Source organism: Carcharhinus amblyrhynchos, chromosome 12 (genome assembly GCF_965287045.1).
Source record: "Carcharhinus amblyrhynchos chromosome 12, sCarAmb.v2.hapA, whole genome shotgun sequence".
Taxonomy (NCBI): domain Eukaryota; kingdom Metazoa; phylum Chordata; class Chondrichthyes; order Carcharhiniformes; family Carcharhinidae; genus Carcharhinus; species Carcharhinus amblyrhynchos.
Genome location: NC_137335.1, coordinates 85994638 through 86017991, shown reverse-complemented (window position 1 = coordinate 86017991; position 23354 = coordinate 85994638). Strand labels below are relative to the sequence as shown.

At 43.6% G+C, this 23354-nt stretch overlaps 1 protein-coding gene across 1 annotated transcript; it reads left to right on the top strand.

The window, feature by feature from the left end:
• Positions 1-17106: 17106 nt before the first annotated feature.
• LOC145350479 (uncharacterized) lies at positions 17107-19194 on the top strand. The gene has a single exon (XM_080199678.1). The coding sequence runs from the start codon at positions 17107-17109 to the stop codon at positions 19192-19194; it is 2088 nt and encodes a 695-aa protein (XP_080055804.1).
• Positions 19195-23354: the final 4160 nt, after the last annotated feature.

The window sequence follows — 23354 nt, the reverse complement described above, 5'->3', positions numbered from 1 at the left end:
CGGTCACAGCGCTTCAGATGCAGTTAAACACTGGGGATTTCAGTCAAAACCACCAATTTCAGCATTGAATTCCAGAGCCCAGCATCCTCTGGGTGTAAAGGTTTCTCCCCATGTCCATTCCAGCCCTTCTATCAATCTCCACAACTCTGAGCCCCTTGGCAATTGATCCCTCACTGAGGGGAAATCGTCTTTCCTGTTTACTGTCCCTAGGCCTCTCATAATTTTACACACCTCATTTAGGTCACCCCTTACCCTCCTGCATGCGAAGGAAAACATCCCTAACTCATCATATCTCTTCTCTTGGCTGCAATTTTCTAGCCAAGGCAACATTCTTATAAATCTCCTCTGCACTTTCTCCATAAGATATAAGAACATGGGAGCAGGATTAGGCCACTTGGCCCACTGTATCTGCTCTGCCATTCTAACATGGCTGATATTTTTCTCATCCCCATTCTCCTGCCTGTTCCCCATAAGCCCTGATCCCCTTATTAATCAGGAACCTATCTATCTTTATCTTAAAGACACTCAATGACCTGGCCTCCACAGCCTTCTGCGGCAAAGAGTTCCACAGATTCTCCACTCTCTGGCTGAAGAAATTCCTCCTCATCTCTGTTTTAAAGGATCGTCCCTTTAGCCTGAGATTGTGCCCTCTGGTTCCAGTTTTTCCTACTGTTGGAAACATCCTCTCCATGTCCACTCTATCCAGGCGTTGCAGTATTCTGTAAGTTTCATTAAGATCCCCACCTCATCCTTCTAAACTTTAACGAGTACAGACCAGATTCCTCAACCATTCCTCAAACAACAAGCTCCTAATTCTAGGGATCATTCTCGTGAACCTCCTCAGGACCCTTTCCAAGGCCAGCACATCCTTCCTTAGATGGGCCCAAAACTGCTCACAATATTCCAAACGGTCTCCATCTCAGCCTTGAATAGATGTAATGACTCAGCCTCTACAATGCCCTGCAGTAAAGAATTCCACAGGTTTAACAGGGCTCTGAAAGGCGAAATCCCTCCTTATCTCTGTCAAACATAGAAACTGGTATATAATAAAAAAGATTGCATGATTGCTTGAAGAGCTGTTCATATAATTTGATGGTGATGTCATTAGGGTGTTTGCAGAGGCTGTTGTTTTATTTTCAGATTGTCCTCTCAATCGGCCAGAGCTCTTTCAATAAAATCTGTTGTTGTCAGCTTGAATCTACACGTGCAAGCTGCATTGTTTTTCTTTTAGTTTAAAACCCACAATATCGTTAGGACAATACACAAGAAACAAAGTGGCAATGAGTCAGGATTTTGTTGAACTGAGAACATTGGGGGTAGATCCTAAGTAGAAGATTGTGAGTTACATAGAACGTAGAACATTACAGCACAAACAGGCCCTTCGGCCCACAAGTTGCGCCGATCATATCCCGACCTACCAGGCCTATCCATAACTCTCAATCCCATTACGTTCCATGTACTCACCCAGAAGTCTCTTAAAAGACCCCAGCGAGTTCGCCTCCACCACCACCGACGGCAGCCGATTCCACTCACTCACCACCTTCTGAGTGAAAAACTTACCCCTGACATCTTGGAGTACTGTGCGCAGTTCTGGTCACCTCACTATAGGAAGGACGTGGAAGCTATTGAAAGGCTGGAGAGGAGATTTACAAGGATGTTGCCTGGATTGGGAGGCATGCTTTGTGAAGACAGGTTGTGGGAGCTGGGACTCTTCTCCTTGGAGAGACGAAGATTGAGAGGCGACCTGATAGAGGTTTATAAGATGTTGAGAGGAATAGATAGGGTGGATTCTCGGAGGCTATTTCCCAGGGCTGAAATGGTCGCTACGAGAGGACACAGATTTAAGGTGCAGGGAAGCAGGTACAGAGGAGATGTTAGGAGTAAGTTTTTAACTCAGAGGGTGGTGAGTGAATGGAATCGGCTGCCGTCAGTGGTGGTGGAGGCGAACTCGCTGGGGTCTTTTAAAAGACACCTGGATGAGTATATGGGATCTAAGGGGATTGGGGGTTATAGATAGGTCTATGGCTTAGTAGGTATAGAAGTGATCGGCGCAACTTGTGGGCCGAAGGGCCTGTTTGTGCTGTAGTGTTCTATGTTCTATAAACCAGGCAGATCGATTACTGAGAAATCATTGTTTGTGAGATATTCATTCCGAGTTAGTTTGTTCCGAGACTCACGGCCTCCAGAACCAAAGAAAAGCTCACAGACTGGAATGTCGGGACAAGATTCTGATTGGATGATGCAATATTTCTCAGCAGAACATTAATCCCAAAATTTAAAGTTTATTTATTAGTGTCACAGGATACTGCGACAATCCCCAAGTCACCACAAAAAGTGAGTGAGCTGGGAGAGTTCATAAACAACAACACCAAATAAATACACTTCTTCCTGCTTCCTTTTTCCCTGCTTTTGTCAAAGGACATGTGAGAACTAGAACAATCTCCTAGAATCATCGAATTCCATGTCCTTATGGATTGATTGAAATAAATCTGTTGATTGGTTTAATAAATGTGATCCCACAGTGCACTCATTGTGTAACAACTGTGAATATTCCCCTGTGGAGAACTACAGAGAGAAAACTTCCCAATTAACAAGCACTGGGAGAGGGGTCTACAGGGGAGATACCCACACTGGGAGAGGGGTCTACAGGGGAGATACCCACACTGGGAGAGGGGTCTACAAGGGAGATACCCACACTGGGAGAGGGGTCTACAGGGGAGATACCTGCACTGGAAGAGAGAGCAACAGAGAGATACGCGCACTGGGATAGGGGTCTACAGGGTAGATACCTGCACTGGGAGAGGGGTCTACAGGGGAGATACCTGCACTGGGAGAGGGGTCTATGCCCTGATCAAGGCTGAATTCAGAAAGAGGCTCCAAGGTGATGTAAACAAGTTGAGTGAGTGGACAAACACATGGCAGATGTGCTAAATGGGGATATATTGGAAGCGTGAATGTGCAAGGGGATTTGGATGTTCTTGTAGACCAGTCAGTGAAAGTGGAGAGGCAGGTCTAGCAAGCAATTAGGAAGGCAAATGGCATATTGGCCTTCATTTCAGTTCAGAAGTCGCGACAGAACATAGAAAAACCACAGCACAAACAGACCCTTCGGCCCACAAGTTGCACCAATCACATCGCTATCTACTAGGCTTACCTATAACCCTCGATCCTATTCCAGAAGTCTCTTAAAAGACCCTATCGAATTTGCCTCTACCACCACTGACGGCAGCCGATTTCACTCACCCACCATCCTCTGAGTGAAAAACCTACCCCTGACATCTCCTCTGTACCTACTCCCCAGCACCTTAAATCTGTGTCCTCTCATGGCAACCATTTCAGCCCTGGGAAAAAGCCTTGAGAATCCACCCGATCAATACGTCTCAACATCTTATACGCCTCTATCAAGTCACCTCTCATCTTTCGTCTCTCTAAGGAGAGAAAACCGAGCTCCCTCAACCTATCCTCATAAGGCATGCCACCCAGTCCAGGCAACATCCTTGTAAATCTCCTCTGCACCCTGTAATGAGGCGACCAGAACTGAGCACAGTACTCCAAGTGGGGTCTGACCAGGGTCTTATAAAGCTGCAGCATTATCTCCTGACTCCTAAACTCAATTCCTCGATTGATGAAGGCCAGTACACCATATGCCTTCTTAACCACATCCTCTACCTGAATGTGTACCTGTACACATTCCTCGGTCGCTGTGCCTCGGGTCACTGTGTGACTTCTGCACACTCTCCCCATGTCTGCATGGGTTTCCTACGGGTGCCCTTGTTTCCTCCCACAGTCTGAAAGACATGCTGGCTAGGTGCATTGGCCATGCTAAATTCTCCCTCAGTGTATCTAAACAGGCACCAGAGTGTGGCAATGAGGGGATTTTCACAGTATCTTCATTTCAGTGTTGATGTAAGCCTAACAGTGACACTAATAAATGAACTTTAAAAAGTTGTTCCAGTTTGTAAAACTGTAGCCAGTTTTTCTAGCCCTTGCTGAGACCAGAGTGCTACCTTGTGGACAGTTAGCTTTTTACAGGGAATGTTTAATGGATCCCACTCAAAAAAGAATTACCTAATCAGCATTGAGCAATACTTTCGCTGTGATTGGCTGAGATACATTATAAATACTGAGACAGTTACAGTACTGATCCAGCTTCACACTGGGACAGAACAAGACAGAATCTGAACAGCAGAGAGGTGAGTACTTCAACATGTATCAGATGCTGAGAGAAAATTTAAAGTGTTAATCAGTAAAACATCCCATTTAAAGATTACTGTTGTTCCTGGAATGTTGTGCTAGTGTGAGGAACAGTGTGACTTTTGTTTAGAATAAGATTCAAGAATATTGAAAGTGAGATGTGTGATGTTCACACTCACAGAAGAAACATCTGATGCCTTCATCACTGCCTCCCTCCACCCCCCTCACCCCTGCCACCCCTTCCATCTCCAACCCAGCTAACCCAGAGCTGAGTTCAGAAGCAAGGCTGTGTAGTCAGCCAGGAGGGTTTGGGCTGATGATCCTGGGACCTTTCCGTCTCCCTCCTATTACAGCTAGGGCTGGTGTGGAGTTGCTGGCAGGTAATTAGTCTTACAACACCAGATTAAAGTCCAACATGTTTACCTGGTAGCACGAGGTTTTGGAGCACTGCCCCTTCATCAGGTGAGTGAGGATTTGTTTCACAAACAGGGCATACTGTTTGTGAAACAAATCCGACACAAATTCTACACTCAGCTGATGAAGGGGCAGTGCTCCGAAAGCTCGTGCTACCAAATAAACCTGTTAGAGTTTAACCTAGTATTGTGAGACTACTTACCAAAGCTGGGGCTGTAAGACTTATAGGCAGCCTTCCTACCCAGAGACAAAATAAGGTTTTAAGCATCTATTTAAGACCCACTTACCACCACCACTGGTATTCAATCAGCAGTGGGCTTGCATCCAGAGAGGCAACTCAGCAATCTGTCATGTTTGCCCACAGATTGGGGGAAAGGCAAATTTCGCGGAGGGTGTGGAGAGTCTGCAGAAGGATCTAGATAGGCTGGGCGAATGGGCCAGGAAATGGCAAATGGAATTTAATGTTGGCAAGTGTGAGGTGGTACACTTTGGTAGGAATAATGGTAGGAAGGATTATTACTTACGTGGCGAAAAACTGCAGCAGGCGACGGTGCAGAGGGACCTCGGGGTCCTTGTGCATGAGACGCAAAAACCCAGCTTGCAGGTGCAGCAGGTGGTCAGGAAGGCGAATGGGATGCTGGCCTTCATAGCGAGGGGGATTGAATATAAAAGTAGGGAGGTCTTGCTGCAGCTGTATAGGGCATTGGTGAGGCCACAGCTGGAGTACTGTGTGCAGTTTTGGGCGCCGCACCTGCGCAAAGATATTTTGGCCTTGGAGGGAGTGCAGAGGAGGTTTACTAGGCTGATACCGGAGTTGAGGGGGTTGAGCTATGAGGAGAGGCTGAATAAACTAGGCTTGTACTCGTTGGAGTTTAGAAGAATGAGGGGAGATCTCATTGAGACGTATAAGATGATGAATGGGATGGATAGGATAGAGGTGGAGAGACTCTTCCCGCTCAAAAAAGACAGTAGGACTAGGGGGCACAGCCTCAAGATAAAGGGGGGGGCGGTTTAGAACGGAGTTGAGGAGGAACTTCTTCACTCAAAGGGTGGTGAATCTCTGGAATTCTCTGCCCGTTGAAGTGGTGGAGGCTGCCTCGCTAAATATTTTTAAGACGCGGGTTGATGGGTTTTTGATAAGAGAGGGGATTAAGGGTTATGGGGAGAGGGCGGGAATGTGGAACTGAGCCACAACAGATCAGCCATGATCTTATTGAATGGCGGGGCAGGCTCGAGGGGCTAGATGGCCTACTCCTGCTCCTATTTCTTATGTTCTTATGTTCTCGGAATTCAAAGGGTGTCTACCTGATTAAAGGGCACAGAATCAAGACTTGAGTTTAAGTTTATTTATTAGTGTCACAAGTAAGCTTACATTAACGCTGCAACGAAGTTACTGTGAAGTTCCCCTGGGAAAAGGGTGTAGAGGAAGCTGCTCCCCTGCCTTTGCTGCTGAATCACCCATTAGCCCAATTCTCAGTGTTCCATCCCTGGGAATCCCTGGAAGAGTGAGGTGCATGCCAGGGGCGAGCTGGGGCAGGGGAATTGGAGAGGTCAGTGGTTCACAAGTGGGGCTTACTTTTGACATTTAATACCAATAAATAAATAATAAATACATTTGCTCGAGAGTTGATGCAGACTCAGTAAGCTGAATGGCATCCTTCTATACTGTAAGGATTCTATGATTCTCAAAATTCTTTCCTCAAAGTTCTCTCACAATTTAAGCCAGTGTATAAATAGCAGTGAACAGCATTATGCCCTAAAGCAGACATAATTCTGATGACATGCTGCATTGATATACCAGAGGCTTGAGAAAGTTAATGTTAAAGTTTATTTAGTAGTCACAAATAAGGCTTACATTAACACTGCAATTACGTTATTGTGAACTTCCTCTAGTCGCCACACTCTGGCGCCTGTTCGAGTCAATGCATCCTAACCAGCACGTCGTTCGGACTGTAGGAGGAATCATGGGCTTTGTCAAAACAAAAGTAAGAAGCAAAAAATTGGCAGCAATGCAAAACAGGGCATTGACTCACCATTGCCTCTGTAAATGAGACCCCTATTTATCACTAAGGGATTGCTTTACAAGATTTTACAAATCTCTACTTCATCCATAGTTCACCACCCAGTTAAACTGTGAATTCACATGATAAAATATAATTTGTGTGACAGTTTTCAGGGAAGAAGAAATAATCATAGAATCCTACAGCACAGAAGGTGGCCATTCAGCCCATCGAGTCTACACTGACCACAATCCCACCCAGACCCTATCCCCACAACCCCATGCATTTATCTTAGCTACTCCCCCTGACACTCAGGGGCAATTTTAAATGGCCAATCTACCTAACCCGCACATCTTTGGACTGTGGGAGGAAACCAAAGAACCCAGAGAAACCCACGCAGACACGGGGAGAAATGCAAACTCTACACAGACAGTGACCCAAGCTAGGAATCAAATTCGGGACCTTGGTGTTGTGAGACAGCAGTGGTAACCACTGCGCCACTGTGCTGCCCAGTCCTTGAGTTAAGGCTGAATTTATGTGCCTTGTATCATTCTTGGTGGTTTCATATAACCATGTGGTTTACTAGACCATTCCCAAATGCATTTAAGAATCGATCACATTGCTATGGTTCTGGAGTCAGGCCAGACCAGGTAAAGGTGGCAGATTTCCTTCCCAAAGGACATCAATGAATCAGATGGATTTTTCTAACAATCATTTTGTGTTCACCATTAGGCAAGATTTAATTCTAGGCTTTTTATGAATTGATATAAATTGCACCAGCTGCCACTGTGGGATTTGAATCCAGATCCCCAGATCATTAGCTCGTGTCTCTAGATTATTCATCCATGTGCATTACCAGTACACCACCACTCTTCCACTGGCTCAAAACTTCTTTCCTAATAGCTTTGGGGATGTCTCTACACCACATGGACAGCAGTGACTGAAGAAGGCACCCACCAGCACCTACTTGAGGGTAATTAGGGGTAAGCAATAAATGCTGACCCAGCCAGTGAAACCCCGATGAACGAATAATAAATCTTCGAAAAAATTAGATCAACAATTCAATCTATAATTTTCCTCAGCTACTGTTAGATGTTTGATTAACAAATACTGAAGACAATGTCCTTCTCTTAAAAGGGACAGTTGCCATTCATGGTATAGTGTGGGTTGATGCCAGAGAAGTCAAAATGGTAAGGTTGTATTAACCACAGGGTTAAATTGTTTTGTAAATGTAGATCTTTGTATCCACTTTCTTACCATTAATTGATATCTCTGTGAATAATTATCCAAAGAAAATAAGCATTGGACATCCAATTTCACCATTGCTGTACTCACTCTGCCTACCGCATGCAGATGTAATGAAAGACAGGAGTGTAAAGGGCACTTAGTGAATCAATAAGCTGTTTTACAATGCATGTTATTTGCAAGAGTTTCTTTTTCCCATTGACTTCAATTTCTTTCTTTTATTTAATGACTTAGTATTTCAGTTTCTTGGTATTTCTAAGGAGATATTTCAGAATATTCAGGATATACATCTTCCTACTATAAAGAAAATTTTGAAAGGGAGGACCCACAATTCATGGTTAATTAAAGAAGTTAAGGAAACATCAAACTTAAGGAAAATTGATTTCACTGCATGAAGAATAGTGGCTGGCCAGAATATAAAGAACGGCAGAGGATGATTAAAGGTTAATCAGGAGAAAGAAATTGGGGTGGCATGGAGGTACAGTGGTTAGCACTGCTTCTCACAGCATCTGGGACCCACTTTCAATTCTGGCCTCAGGAAGGCCTCAGCCCCTTTGGCCTGACTGTCTTTGTGGAGCCTTCATGTTCTCCCATGTCTGCTTAGGTTTCCTGCGGGTGCCCCGGTTTCCTCCCACACTCCAAAAATGTATGGGTTAGGTTGATTGGCCATGCTAAGTTGCTGCTTAGTGTTAAGAAGATGTCAGGGATGTAGGGCAAATATGTGGGATTATGGGGATAGGGCCAATGTGGGATTGTGGTCAGTGCAGGCTTGATGGGCCAAATGGCCTCCTCCTGCATTGTAAGTATTCTATGATTCTATGATTCAGATCCAAAGTAGCCCGTTCTCTGGTTGGCCCCATAACATGCTGCTCAAAGAAACAGTCCCTGATACACTCTATGAACCCTTCTTCAAGGCTTCCCTTGCCAAGTTGGTTAGTCCAGTCAATATGCATGTTAAAGTCACCCATAATTACCACTGTGCCCTTTTCACAAGCCCTCCTCATTTCCTGATTTATACTATACCCTAATTCTAAATTATTGTTCAGGGGTCTGTAAATTACTCTGAGCAATATGTTTCTTTCCTTGTTTCTTATTTCTCCTAAGACTGACTCAACATTTTGGTCTCCAGTGCCAATATCATTTCTGAACATACCCTTGATGTCATCCTTAACCAACAGAGCAACTCCACCTCGGACCCAGAATGCTGAGTATCCTTGGACATTCAACTCCCAGACCTAATTCTCTTGTAGCCACGTTTCAGTAATCTCCACCGGCTCAGACCCATTTGCCTCTATTTGTGCTGTCAGCGTATCAACTTTGTTTTAAATACAGTGTGCATTTAGGAATAAGATCATTAAATAAGTCTGACTGCTTTGTTTTTCTCTCTCTCTGTTCTTATTTGTTAATCCCTGACAACATTGAACCTTAACTCTAACACTTACTCCAGATTTCAGTGTACATTTTGTCTTTTTATGTTTCCTTCCTCCTGCAACACTGTTTTTTGACTGCCTGTTTAATCTGTTGGCTTCCATCATCTGCTCACTTGCTGTCCTACCGCTTTGGATCCCTGCCTTGTTAGTTCAAAACCACCCAAACTGCATGATTAAATCTCCCGCTAGGATGTTAGTGCCCTTCCAGTTAAGATGCAACCTGTCTTTTTTGTACAGCTCCCATCTGCCATGGAAGAGATCCCAGTGGTCTATGTCATTAGTTCCAAAATGAACCATAACTACTGGCTGTTCACCCTCCCACTTCAGAATGCCTTGTGTCCACTGAGAGACGTCCTTAACCTCAGCACAAGGGAGGTAACAGACCATCCTGGAGTCTCAATCGCGGCCACAGAAGTGCCTGACTGTGCCCCTGACTATTGAACCCGCGACTACCACTGCATGATTGCATTTTGACCCTCCTTGCTGTACAGCAGAATCAGCTGTGGTGCCATTGTCCTGGCCACTGCTGTCATCATCTTCTGATACACTATCCTCTCCAACATCATCTAACACAGTGTATCTGTTTGAGAGAGGGAGGGGAGAACCTCAAGGGACTCCTGCTCTGACTCTTTGTGACTGTCATCCATCTATCTTCCTCAATGAGCTAAAAAAAAGGGCTTAGGAGAGCTGGGAGGGGGCATGAGAAGTCCTTGGTGGGTCAGAAAAAGGAATTCCCGTGGCTTTTTACTCTGTGAGAAATAAAAGAATGACCAGGGTGAGCTTAGGGCTGGTCAAGGATAGTAGCGGGAACTTGTGCATGAAGTCAGAAGAGATAGGAGAGGTGATGAATGAATACTTTTCTTCAGTGTTCACCTAGGAGAGGGGCCATGTTTTTGAGGATGACAGTGTGATACAGGCTGATAGGCTGGAGGAGGTAGATGTTCTGAGGGAAGATGTATTAGTAATTTTGAAAAACCTGGGGATCAATAAATCACCTGGGCCAGATGGGGGATATATCCTAGGATTCTTTGGGAGGCCAGGGATGAGACTGCAGAGCCTTTGGCTTTGATCTTTAGGTTCTCACTGTCCACGGGGATAGTGCCAGAGGACTGGAGAGTGGTGAATGTTGTTCCTCTGTTGAAGGAAGGAAATAGGAATGACCCTGGTAATTAAAAGCCAGTTAGTCTTATTTCGGTAGTCGGTAAGTTAATGGAAAGGGTCCTGAGGGATAGGATTTATGACCATTTGGAAGGATGCAGTTTAATCCGGGATAGTCAGCATGGATTTGTGAGGGGTAAGTCCTGCTTCACAAATTTGATTGAATTCTTTGAGGAGGTAACTAAGTGTGGAGATGAAGGTAGAGCAGTTGATTTCGTATACATGGATTTTAGTAAGGTGTTTCATAAGGTTCCCCGTGGTAGGCTCATGAAGAAAGTAAGGAGGTGTGGGACAGAGAGAAATTTGGCCGATTGGATATGTAATTGGCTGTCTCATAGAAGACAGAGGGTGGTGGTGGAGGGAAAATTTTCAGCTTGGAGGCCAGTTACCAGTGGTGTACCACAGGGATTCGTGTTGGATCCTCTACTATTTGTGATTTTTATCAATGACTTGGAGAAGGGGGCTGAAGAGTGGGTCAGTAAATTTGCTGATGCCACCAAGATTGGTGGAGTAGTGGATGAGGTGGAGGGCTGTTGTAGGCTGCAAAGAGACATTGATAGGATGCAGAGCTGGGCCAAAACGTGGCAGATGGAGTTTAACTCTGATAAATGCGAGGTGATTCATTTTGGTAGGACAAATTTGAATGTGGATTACAGGGTCAGCGGCAGGGTTCTGAGGAATGTGGAGGAACAGAGAGATCATGGGGTTCATATCCACAGATCTCTGAAGGTTGCCACTCAAGTGGATAGAGCCGTGAAGAAGGCCTATAGTGTGTTAGCGTTTATTAACAGAGGGTTTGAGTAAGAGCTGTGGTGTTATGCTGCAACTGTCCAGGACATTGGTGAGACCACATTTGGAATATTGTGTTCAGTTCTGGTCACCTCACTTTAAAAAGGATGTGGAAGCAATGGAGAGAATGCAGAGGAGGTTTACCAGGATGCTGCCTGGTTTGGAGGGTGGGTCTTATGGGGAAATGTTGAGGGAGCTGGGGCTTTTCTCTTTAGAGCGGAGGAGGATGAGAGGCGACTTAATAGAGGTTTATAAGATGGTGAGGGGGATAGAGTGGATGTTCAGAAACTATTTCCTCGGGTGGATGTGGCTGTTACTAGGGGGCATAACTATAAGGTTCATGGTGGGACATATAGGAGGGATGTCCGAGGTAGATTCTTTACTCAGAGAGATGTTGGGGTGTGGAATGGATTGTCTGCTGTGATAGAGGAGTCGGACACTTTAGGAACTTTCAAGTGGTTATTGGATAGGCACACGGAGCACACCAGAATGATAGGGAGTGGGATAGTTTGACCTTTGTTTCGGACAAAGCTTGGCACAACATCAGGGGATGGAAGGCCTGTACTGTGCTGTACTGTTCTATGTTTTATTAACCTCCCTGAAACTTCTGTCTATGACGCTCTCCTCCAAATGCATGCTGCTGAGCGCATCCATCTGACGCTCCAGTTGATCGAAGCAATCTGTTAGGCGCCTAATTTGTATGCACTTCCTGCAAATATAGCACATGCAATTTAACCGTCCCAGATTAGCCACATGTCACAGGTGGGGCATAGGACTGGTGTGACTGACATTACCCTCTGTTAGTTAATTAATTAAAATTAACAGTTAATTTATGTGGACCCTCTTTTATTTAAGCGATAACTAAATTAAATTGGTCAGTCAGCCAAGTTAATTACTCACTAAACTGTCCCGATCTTTGCCCACAATTGTAAGAACAAATTAGATCTAAATATAATCAAAATCTTGTCTAAAGCACTCCTCTAATCAGTCCCAATGAACCAAAATATTAAAGAAATGAAGGGGTTAAAAAGATACTTCACCTGACAACAATTCACCAATCAGAGATCGCTCCCTGGTCTGAACCTGTTGTATGATGATATCAACAAATTCCACCCCACCATCAGACTCACCATGGACTATTCCCCAGAATCAGTGGCATTCTTGGACACACGCATCTCCATTAAGGACGGTCACCTCAGCACCTCACTGTACCGCAAGCCCACAGACAATCTCACAATGCTCCACTTCTCCAGTTTCCACCCTAAACATGTTAAAGAAGCCATTCCCTATGGACAAGCCCCCCGTATACACAGGATTTGCTCAGATGAGGAGGATCGTGACAGACACCTCCAGACCCTGAAAGATGCCCTCATAAGAACAGGATATGGTGCTCGACTCATAGATCGGCAGTTCCGATGCGCCACAGCGAAAAACCGCACCGATCTCCTCAGAAGGCAAACACATGACACAGTGGACTGAGTACCCTTCGTCGTCCAGTACTTCCCCGGAGCGGAGAAGCTACGACATCTTCTCCGGAGTCTTCAACATATCATTGATGAAGACGAACATCTCGCCAGGGCTATCCCCACACCCCCACTTCTTGCTTTCAGACAACCACACAACCTCAAACAGACCATTGTTCGCAGCAAACTACCCAGCCTTCAGGAGAACAGTGACCACAATACCACACAACCCTGCCACAGCAACCTCTGCAAGACATGCCGGATCATCGACATGGATACCATCATCACACGTGAGAATACCATCCACCAGGTACATGGTAAATACTCTTGCAACTCGGCCAACATTGTCTACCTGATACCTTGCAAGAAAGGATGTCCCGAAGCATGGTACATTGGGGAGACCATGCAGATGCTACGACAACGGATGAATGAACATCGCTCGACAGTCACCAGGCAAGACTGTTCCCTTCCTGTTGGCGAACACTTCAGTGGTCACGGGCATTCAGCCTCTGACCTTTGGGTAAGCATTCTCCAAGGCGGCCTTCACGACACACGACAGCGCAGAGTCGCTGAACAGAGACTGATAGCCAAGTTCCGCACACATGAGGACGGTCTCAACAGGGATCTTGGGTTCATGTCGCACTATCTGTAACCCCCGTGACTTGCCTGGGTTTGCAAAACCTCACTTACTGTACTGTCTGGAGACAATACACATCTCTTTAAACTGTGATCAGTGCTCCTTCCACTCACATTATCAGCCACTTCAGGTCTTGAACAGTAGGTTAGGTGTAAGGATTCGCATTCTAATCAGTAATCTCTAAACTGTCTGTGCTTTATATGCTCTGTCTGAGGCCAGAACTCTCCATTCACCTGACGAAGGGGCTAACCCCGAAAGCTTGTGAGTATATTATCAAATAAATAGGTTGGACTAAAACCTGGTGTTGTCAGACTTTTTACTGTGTTTGCGCCAGTCCAACGCCGGCATACCCACATCCTGAACCTGTTGTGTCAGATTCCCTGATGGTTGGCTTCTCCACCAATTTCCCGGCTCCTGGGGGTTCCTGTCAAGGTAAGTTCCTGAGACAGACTCGGGAACTGATGGGGATCCTCTAGATCTGGACTTCCAGAAGATCTTTTTCATAAGGTGCCACATAAATGGTTAATACACCAGGTAAAATCACATCGGGTTAGAGGTATCTTATTAGCTTGCACTGAAGATTGCCTAAAACCAGACCTAAGTTGGAAATGCCATAAGTGCTTCTAGTGAGATTGACATTTAAAGACCCAGGCACAGTCAAAGGTCCTGGTTTTACTGTATATACACCTTTTTCAGAAATGCCTCTAACTTGGGTTCAATCCATTCAAGAGAAGGAAATCAGGAGGACTAAAAGAAGACATGAGGTTGCTTTGGCAGTCAAGGTGAAGGATAATCCTAAGAGCTTCTACAGCTTTATTAAGAGCAAAAGGATAGTAAGGGATAAAATTGGACCTCTTGAAGACCAGAGTGGTCGGCTTTGTACAGAACCAAAAGAAATGGGGGAGATATTAAATGGGTTTTTTGCATCCATATTTACTAAGGAAACTGGCATGGAGTCTACGGAAATAAGGCAAACAAGTAGAGAGGTCATGGAACCTATACAGATTAAAGGGGAGGAGGTACAAAGAACAAAGAACAAAAACAACCCGGGAAACAGGCCCTTCGGCCCAACGAGCCCGCGCCGCCATCTTAACACTACCAGTACCCCCCCTCCACCCATGACCCTTATCTATTGTTTTATGGCCATCCACATTGAGGGAAACTAATTTAGGGACAATTTATTACTGCCAATCAGCCTAATAGCACATCTTTGGGGTGTGGGAGGAAACCGGAGCACCCAGAGAAAACCCACACAAGCACAGGGAGAATGCGCAAACTCCCACAGACACCGGCCCAAATCCATGTGTCTGCACAGCAAACAAGGATAGTCACTGAGCTGTCGTCTTGCCCAGTATCTGGTCCAGTTTAAGCACACACTAACGACATGAAGCACTAGGCCAATCTCAAACAACCAAGAGCAGCCCAAGTACAACCGATCGCGTGTATGCCCCTCGTTGGACATAAGGCGGACCAACTTAAAACCTGTGAATGAAAAGAGAAAATAAAACATTATTATCGTACCATATCTATTTACCTTACCAGGGATGCCCCAATGCTAATGAACCTTGTTTAAGGCAAATCAGAGTAGACAAATCCCCATGACTGGACAGGGTATTCCTTCAGACCTTGAAGGAGACTAGTGTTGAAATTGCAGGGGCCCTGGCAGATATATTTAAAATATTAGTATCCACGGGTGAGGTGGCAGATGATTGGAGGATAGCTCATGTTGTTCCGTTGTTTAAAAGAGGCTCAAGAAGTAATCCGAGAAATTATAGGCTGATAAACTTGACATCAGCAGTAGGTAAATTATTGGAAGGAATACTAAGAGATAGGATCTACAAATACTTGGATAGACAGGAGCTTATTAGGGAGAGTCAACATAGCTTTGTGTGTGGTAGGTCATGTTTAACCAATCTATTAGAGTTTTTCGAGGAGGTTACCAGGAAAATGGATGAAGGGAAGGCAGTGGATATTGTCTTCGGTAAGGCCTTTGACAAGGTCCCGCATGGGAGGTTAGTTAGGAAGGTTCAGTCGCTAGGTATATATGGAGAGGTAGTAAATTGGATTAGACATTGGCTCAATGGAAGAAGCCAGCTAGTGGTAGTGGAGGATTGCTTCTGAGTGGAGGCCTGGGACCAGTGGACTTAGACCTGGTGTTGTCAGACTTCTTACTAGTGGTGTGCCACAGGGATCAGTGCTGGGTCCATTGTTGTTTGTCATCTATATCAATGATCTGGATGATAATGTGATAAATTAGATCAGCAAATTTGCTGATACAAAAATTGGAGGTGTAGTGGACAGTGAGGAAGGTTTTCAAAGCTTGCAGAGGGATTTGGACCAGCTAGAAAAATGGGCTAAAAAATGACAGATGGACTTTAATGCAGATAAGTGTGAGGTATTGCACATTGGAAGGAAAAACCAAGGTAGAATATACAAAGTAAATGGTAGGACACTGAAGAGCGTAGTAGAACAGAGGGATCTGGGAATACAGGTACAGAATTCCCTAATAGTAGCGTCACAGGTAGATAGGGTTGTAAAGAGTGCTTTTGGTACATTGGCCTTTATAAATCAAAGTATTGAGTATAAGATGGGAATGTTATGGTGAGATTGTATAAGACATTAGTGAGGCTAAATTTAGAGTATTGTGTGCAGTCTTGGTCACCAAATTACAGAAAGGATATTAATAGGCTGAAAGAGTGCAGAGAAGGTTTACAAGGATGTTGCAGGGACTTGAGAAACTGAGTTACAGAGAAAGGTTGAATAAGTTAGGGCTTTATTCCCTGGAGCATAGAAGAATGGGGGGAGATTTGATAGAGGTATATAAAATTATGATGGGTATAGATAGAGTGAATGCAAGCAGGCTTTTTCCACTGAGGCTAGGGGAGAAAAAAAACTAAAGGACATGGGTTAAGGGTGAAGGGGGAAAAGTTTAAAGGGAATATTGGGGGGGGCTTCTTCACACAGAGTGGTGGGAGTGTGGAATGAGCCGCCAGATGAAGTGGTAAATGCGGGGTCACTTTTAACATTTAAGAAAATCTTGGACAGGTACATGGATGAGGGGGGTGTGGAGGGATACCGTCCAGTTGCAGGTCAGTGGGACTAGGCAGAAGAATGATTTGACACAGCCAAGAAGAGCCAAAAGGCCTGTTTCTGTGCTGTAATGTTCTATGGTTCTATAGTTCTAATTAAGAGCAAATTCAGTGAGTCCCCAAGTAGTTGGGACCCCATCTTGCTGGGAGGGTCTTTTACTCATCTGGCATTTATTAGTGAGTAGAGGGGGAGAGGTGATGGCCTAATGGTATTATCGCTAGACTATTAATTCAAAACCTCAGCTTGGTCTGAGGAACCAGGTTCAAATCCTGCCATAGCAGATGGTGGAATTTGTATTCAATAAAAAATACCTGGAATTAAGAATCTACTGATGACCATGAAACCATTGTCGATTGTCAGAAAAACCCATCACACTGGTGTCCTTTAGGGAAGGAAATCTGCCATCTTTACCCAGTCTGGCCTAAATATGATTCCAGAGCCAGAGCAATGTAGTTGACTCTCAACTGCTCTCGGGCAACTAGGGATGGGCAGTAAATGCTGGCCAGCCAGCAATACCCATATCCCATGGATGAATAAAAAACATCATGGTTTGCTGTCATGTGCTGACTGTATCTGAGATGAGGTCAGCATTGTAAGACTCACATAATTTACCTCTTTAAAGTGAAGTGGCAAAATAATGTATTTTTAATACAACCATTTTCCTTGCAGGAAAAAGATTCGTTGCCATGGCAGACAAGGAATCTAAATGTTTATCACAAGGAAACAGTAACAATGCCTTAAAAGCCATCACCAAAGCATCTGATGTTAGGAAGGACACTGAATTACTCTTAAAACCATACAGTAACTGGGAACAGTTCTTGATGCCTGGTCCACTTTCTGTAGCCATTTTAGGGGAAATTATTTTCATTTCAGCTGGAGAAGATTTTGAAATAGACAAGAATGCACCTACTGGTGGGTTTAAGTATATGAAATACCCCAAATCTTTCCGTGCCTCTTTGGTGCAAGTAAGCAATTGGGGCTGGGAGGCTTTTCAGGAAGCTCATAAGAACATGGACCAAATCCGGCTTCACAGTCTGACAGTCCCAAATGACATGAAGGAAGCTGTGAAGTTTATCATGCAGGATGACCCTGAAATCACTGAAAAATGTCTCCCAATCCCTCTGGGCAACATCAAAATCTGTGCAAATAAATGCCTGAAACTGGCACAAGGTGTAGAGGACAAGTTCAACTTAGTCATTCATCTGATCAATGAGTTACTGGAGGCGTGCACAAATTCGAAAGTAGTATATGAGGAGCAACTACATCAAATAAAAATCAAAAAAGAAATGACTGAAATGAAGGAAAAAGCAGCAAGAGAGGCAAAGGCAAAGATGGAAGAGTATCACAAAAATATAGAAGTACAGATGAAGAAAGCACAGGAAGATTATAAAGCTGCAATGGATTCTGTACCTGTTGGCTGGAATGCTGTGGCAATGGGTATAGTAGAAACAATTACCGATTGCTTCAAAGCTGTTTGCACTGGAGCAATGTTCAAAGCAATACTCAGCTCAAGTCACTATGATTGTAAACAATTGGATAAAGATTCCAAAATCAAGAATGCTGGAGGATCCTTCAACAATATCATATTTAAATCAGACATTCTGCATCATTTTGCATCCATGCTTCAGAATTTCCTGGACAAGGATGGCAACATTGACTTGAAGAATCAAAGAAATCAGAAGGGCAGGAATTCAATAATAAAACTTTGTAAAGAGCATTTTGAGAAATTTCAGCAAGAAGCTGAAAGTGGAACAGATTGCAAGGAGAAGGATGAAGCTTGTGAGATCTGTGAAGCAGGAATTGCAATATGCAAGGAACTGGAAGATTTCAAGGAAACTGATTACAAAGCAATGAAAAAATTGGCTGCAGACATCAGAGAAATACAGAAGAAATCAGTTAAATTTGCATCTCGCTGCAAGGCTTCTACTGGATCCATGGGTGTAACGATGACTCCACCACACATGGCTAAAGCTCAGTCAAATGAAAATAGTGGTTTGAGAATGGCCAGTAACAACGCCAGATTCAAGGTGGAACAATCCTCAGCACAGCTTCGATTTTCACAGGAAATGTATGAGAAAAGCTTTGAAAGTATGAAGAAGAACAATAAAGAGCTTGAAGAAGTACTGGAAACACTGAGAAACTGTGAGATACAGGAAATTGATTTTGATAAAACTGTGAATATGCTCCTAAAAGGATTGGATGCATTAGGTCGTGTGAAAGAACAATGGGGTAAGATGGTCCAGTTCTTCACCATGATGTCAAACATGATTGAGACCGCCATGGGGAAATCGCTGAATGATTTCATTAAATATAGTGAAAAGGCTGTGCAATCTTCCAGCTATTCACACAACAAGTTCCGACAAGATCTGTTGTACACGCAGGTCTCTCAAGCCACCAATATTGCAAATCTTGTATACATGATTTCTGAAACTTATGTTCAAGTTTCCACCAATCATTTGATGGATCGTGTCAATAGTTTGGGAAAGCTAATGGGCCTCGATCCAAACAGAGACAAAACTAAATTTGTAGCTGAACATGACAAATTTGGAACAGACTGCAATGAAGCTTCGAAAGCCATTGAAGATCTTGTTAGAAAAAACAAAGAGGATTTTGAAAAGCAGGCACAGGAAAGACTACGCAGAATTAACAGCATGAAAGCCTTGCTGCCACCAGCCACTCCGGAGGAAACCAAAGAGCTTCAAGATGTTGTTGCAGAAAGCACACGAGCTGCAATTCTGGAAATGTCAAAACAAGATGAGGATCAATATGTCTAAGAACTATTACCGAGCCACCCTCGCTGAAGACCACTGTGATCTAGCAGGAACCTCTTGTGAGATATAAAAATTAAATTGATGCTGTTTTAGTTGACATTTAGTAGGAGCGAGCAAATAGCTGTTTGTGAATGGGGCAGGTGTTTACAAAATAAGAGGATTTCAAAGTACTGTTAAAGAATGATTAAGTTAATTCAGCTCATCTCAGTTCATCCTTTCAGGAACACTAAAGTTCCCTTAGTGCAGCATTCAATGATTTCCAATCCCATTACCTTGTCCCTCTGTCCATTCCACACACTGATCACTCTTCAGACCTTCTGAAACAATATTTTAAGCTAAATAGTATTTTCCATGTTAGAATTTGTCTCTGTAACAATGCTTAAATTCATTTTTATTCGAGTTATTAGCTGGGCTTCAGCATAAATAGATTTTTCATCCTTTAGAATACGGAGTGCTCTCTTTTTCTGCCAAACACTGATATGAACAATGGAATGATACAAGTGACATTCATTCAGTATGTTGGTCAATGGAATATATCTGTCCCAATACATCTTCTAGTTACACATAGTGGACCAGATCAAACTCTTACATAGTTAGGACATAAGAATTAGGCCAATAAGTGGCATTATTTACAAACTGCATCATATGGTATACTACATTGCTTTCTCTATTGAGGAGCATAGAGAAGAATCAAGATTCAATTTGCTTTCTCTCTTCATATGGATTGAAAACAGATAATCAGACCCTCATTTCCTGCCTCCTGCTTAATCCGCTTCAGGTTTTAAAACACAGGAGAGATTTTTCCCTTGTAGCTCCAACGATAGCTCTCTCTGAGCACTGATATTTTGTGGTGAATCTCAGGCAGAGCTAGATACTGACAGAATCGATAAAAGTAATGTCAAAACTTTAGAAAAAATGAATCAAACCTGAAGCTTCAATAAGAGTGTTCCTTTGCTTCACGTAACATGCTGGCTTTTTAGCATTCTAATTAATCATTTTCAACATTCTGCAGTTGACTTTGCATTTATTATTATTTTACAGACAGTTATAATTGATTGTATGTTTACTATACAACTTTAAGTGTAGCAGTTACAATTCACTTAATTTAACATATTAATCGTTTAATTATCTAAATTTGGATGGTCCATGTTATAATCTCCATGGGTTTGTGCCTTGGTGTCTCAAAGACTACATCGAAAACTTAAATTCACGCCTTCATTAGTTTTCATAGAATCACCGAATCTATGGCGTGGAGACAGGCCCCTCGACCCAAACTGGTCCACGCCCACCAAAATGCCCATCTAAGCTAACGTCATTTGTCTGCATTTGGTCCATATCCTTTTTAAACTTTCCTATCCATGTCTTTGGCTGATGCTTTTTAAACATTGTCAATGTCCCTGCCTCAATCACTTCCTCCAGCAGCTCATTCCATACACATACCATCCTCTGTGTAAAAAAAAAAGTTGCTCCTCAGGTTCCCATTAATTTTTTCCCATCTTAACTTAAACCTTTGCCCTCTCATTCTGGATTCCTTAACCCCAAAAGACTGAGTGCATTCACCCTATCCATGCCTCTCATAATCTTATACACCTCTATAAGATCACTCTTCAATCTCCTACGCTCAGAAGAAAAAGTTTCTAGCCTGTCCAATCTCTCCTTATAACTCAGTCCCTTGAGTCCTGGCAATATCCCTGTAGATCTCCTCTGCCCTCTCTCCAGTTTAATAACATGTGGATGACACAGTGGTTAGCACTGCTGCCTCACAGCTCCAGGGACCTGTGTTCGATTTCTGGCTTGGATCACAGTCTGTGTGGAGTTTGCAAGTCCCCCACTGTCTGTATGGATTTCCTCCCACAGTTCAAAGTTGTGCAGGTTAGGTGTATTGGCCATGCTAAATTGCCCCTTAGTGGCCCAAGATGCGTAGGATAGCAGGATTAGTAGGGTAAATATGTGGGGTTATGGGGTTAAGAACTAGGTGGGATTGTTGTTGGTGCAGACCTGATGGGCCAAATGGCTCCTCCTGCACTATAAGATTTCTGTGATCTTTCCTAAAGCAAGACAACCAAAACTAAATACAATACTCCAGGTGCAGCCTCACCAATGAAATGTACAACAGCAACATAACTTCCCAACTTCTACACTCAAGGCCCTGACAGGTGAAAACTAGCAAGCCAAAAGCCCTCTTCAATGCCCTATCTACCTGTGACTCCACCTTTAGAGAACCATGCACCTGAACTCCAAGGTCACTCTATTTCACGATACTCCCTAGAGTCCTACCATTCACTGTGAAAGTCTACCTTGATTTGGCTTTCCAAAATGCAACACCTCACACTTATCTGTATTGAATTCCATTTGCCATTTCTCAGCCCACATCCCCAGCTGATCAAGATCCTGCTGCAATTTTTGATGACTTTCCTCACTGTCTACAATACCACCTATTTCAGTGTCATCTACAAACTTACTGATCATGCCTTGTACATTCTCATCAAAATTGTTGATATAGATAACAAATAACAAAGAACTCAACACTGAGCCCTAAGGCATGCCACAAGTCACAGGCCTCCAGTCTGACAAACATCCTTCCACCATTACCCTCTGCTTCCTACCATCAAGCCAATTTGCCAGCTGTCCCTGGATTCCATGTGATCTAGCCTTCCAGAGAAGCCTACAACTTGGAACTTTATCCAAAGGCCTTACTGAAGTCCATATAGTCCATCTATCACCCTGCCCTCATCAGCCTTCCTGATCACTTTATCAAAGAACTCTACATATATCTTAAATTCAGGATTCAGAAGGATATTGTGTTCTGATTTAAGGTTTGTCTACCAATGAGGCAGCAGTGCTCAGAGCAATTATATCCAAATCAAAAGAAGTCAAATGTGAGAATAAGTCAAATGTGTGAAGGCTTGTTTGGCATTGATCATGTGACATTAGGGCTAACCTTGTGCAAGATTAGACATTGGCTCAATGGAAGAAGCCAGTGAGTGGTAGTGGAGGATTGCTTCTCTGAGTGGAGGCCTGGGACTAGTGGTGTGCCGCAGGGATCGGTGCTGGGTCCATTGTTGTTTGTCATCTATATCAATGATCTGGATGATAATGTGGTAAATTGGATCAGCAAATTTGCTGATGATACAAAGATTGAAGGTGTAGTGGACAGTGAGGAAGGTTTTCAAAGCTTGCAGAGGGATTTGGACCAGCTAGAAAAATGGGCTGAAAAATGGCAAATGGAGCTTAATGCAGACAAGTGTGAGGTATTGCACTTTGGAAGGAAAAACCAAGGTAGAACATACAAGGTAAATGGCAGGACGCTGAAGCGTGTAGTAGAACAAAGGGATCTGGCAATACAGATACATAATTCCCTAAAAGTGGCGTCATAGGTAGATAGGGTCATAAAGAGCGCTTTTGGTCCATTGGCCTTTATAAATCAAAGTATTGAGTATAAAAGTTGGAATGTTATGGTGAGATTGTATAAGGCATTGGTGAGGCCGAATTTAGAGTATTGTGTGCAGTTTGGTCACCTAATTACAGGAAGGATATTAATAAGGTTGAAAGAATGCAGAGAAGGTTTACAAGGATGTTGCCGGGACTTGAGAAACTGAGTTACAGAGAAAGGTTGAATAGGTTAGGACTTTATTCCCTGGAGCGTAGAAGAATGGGGGAAGATTTGATAGAGGTGTATAAAATTATGATGGGTATAGATAGAGTGAATGCAAGCAGGCTTTTTCCAATGAGGCTAGGGGAGGAAAAAAAACTAGAGAATATGGGTTAAGGGTGAAGGGGGAAAAGTTTAAAGGGAATATTGCAGGGGAGATTCTTCACACAGAGTGGAGGGAGTGTGGAATGAGCTGCCAGATGAAGTGGTGAATGCGGGCTCACTTTTATCATTTAAGAAAAACTTGGACAGGTACATGGATGAGAGAGGTGTGGAGGGATATGGTCCAAGTGCAGGTCAGTGGGACTAGGCAGAAAAATGGTTTGGCAGAAAAATGGTTTGGCACAGACAAGAAGGGCCAAAAGGCCTGTTTCTGTGCTGTAATGTTCTATGGTTCTAAGAAGCAATTTTATTGTAATTTGATTATTATGATGATAAATTGTTTGCATTACTTAGCATCTACTCTTCAATAAAACTAATGTGAATAAGAGGTGTATAGAGTGGTGAATAA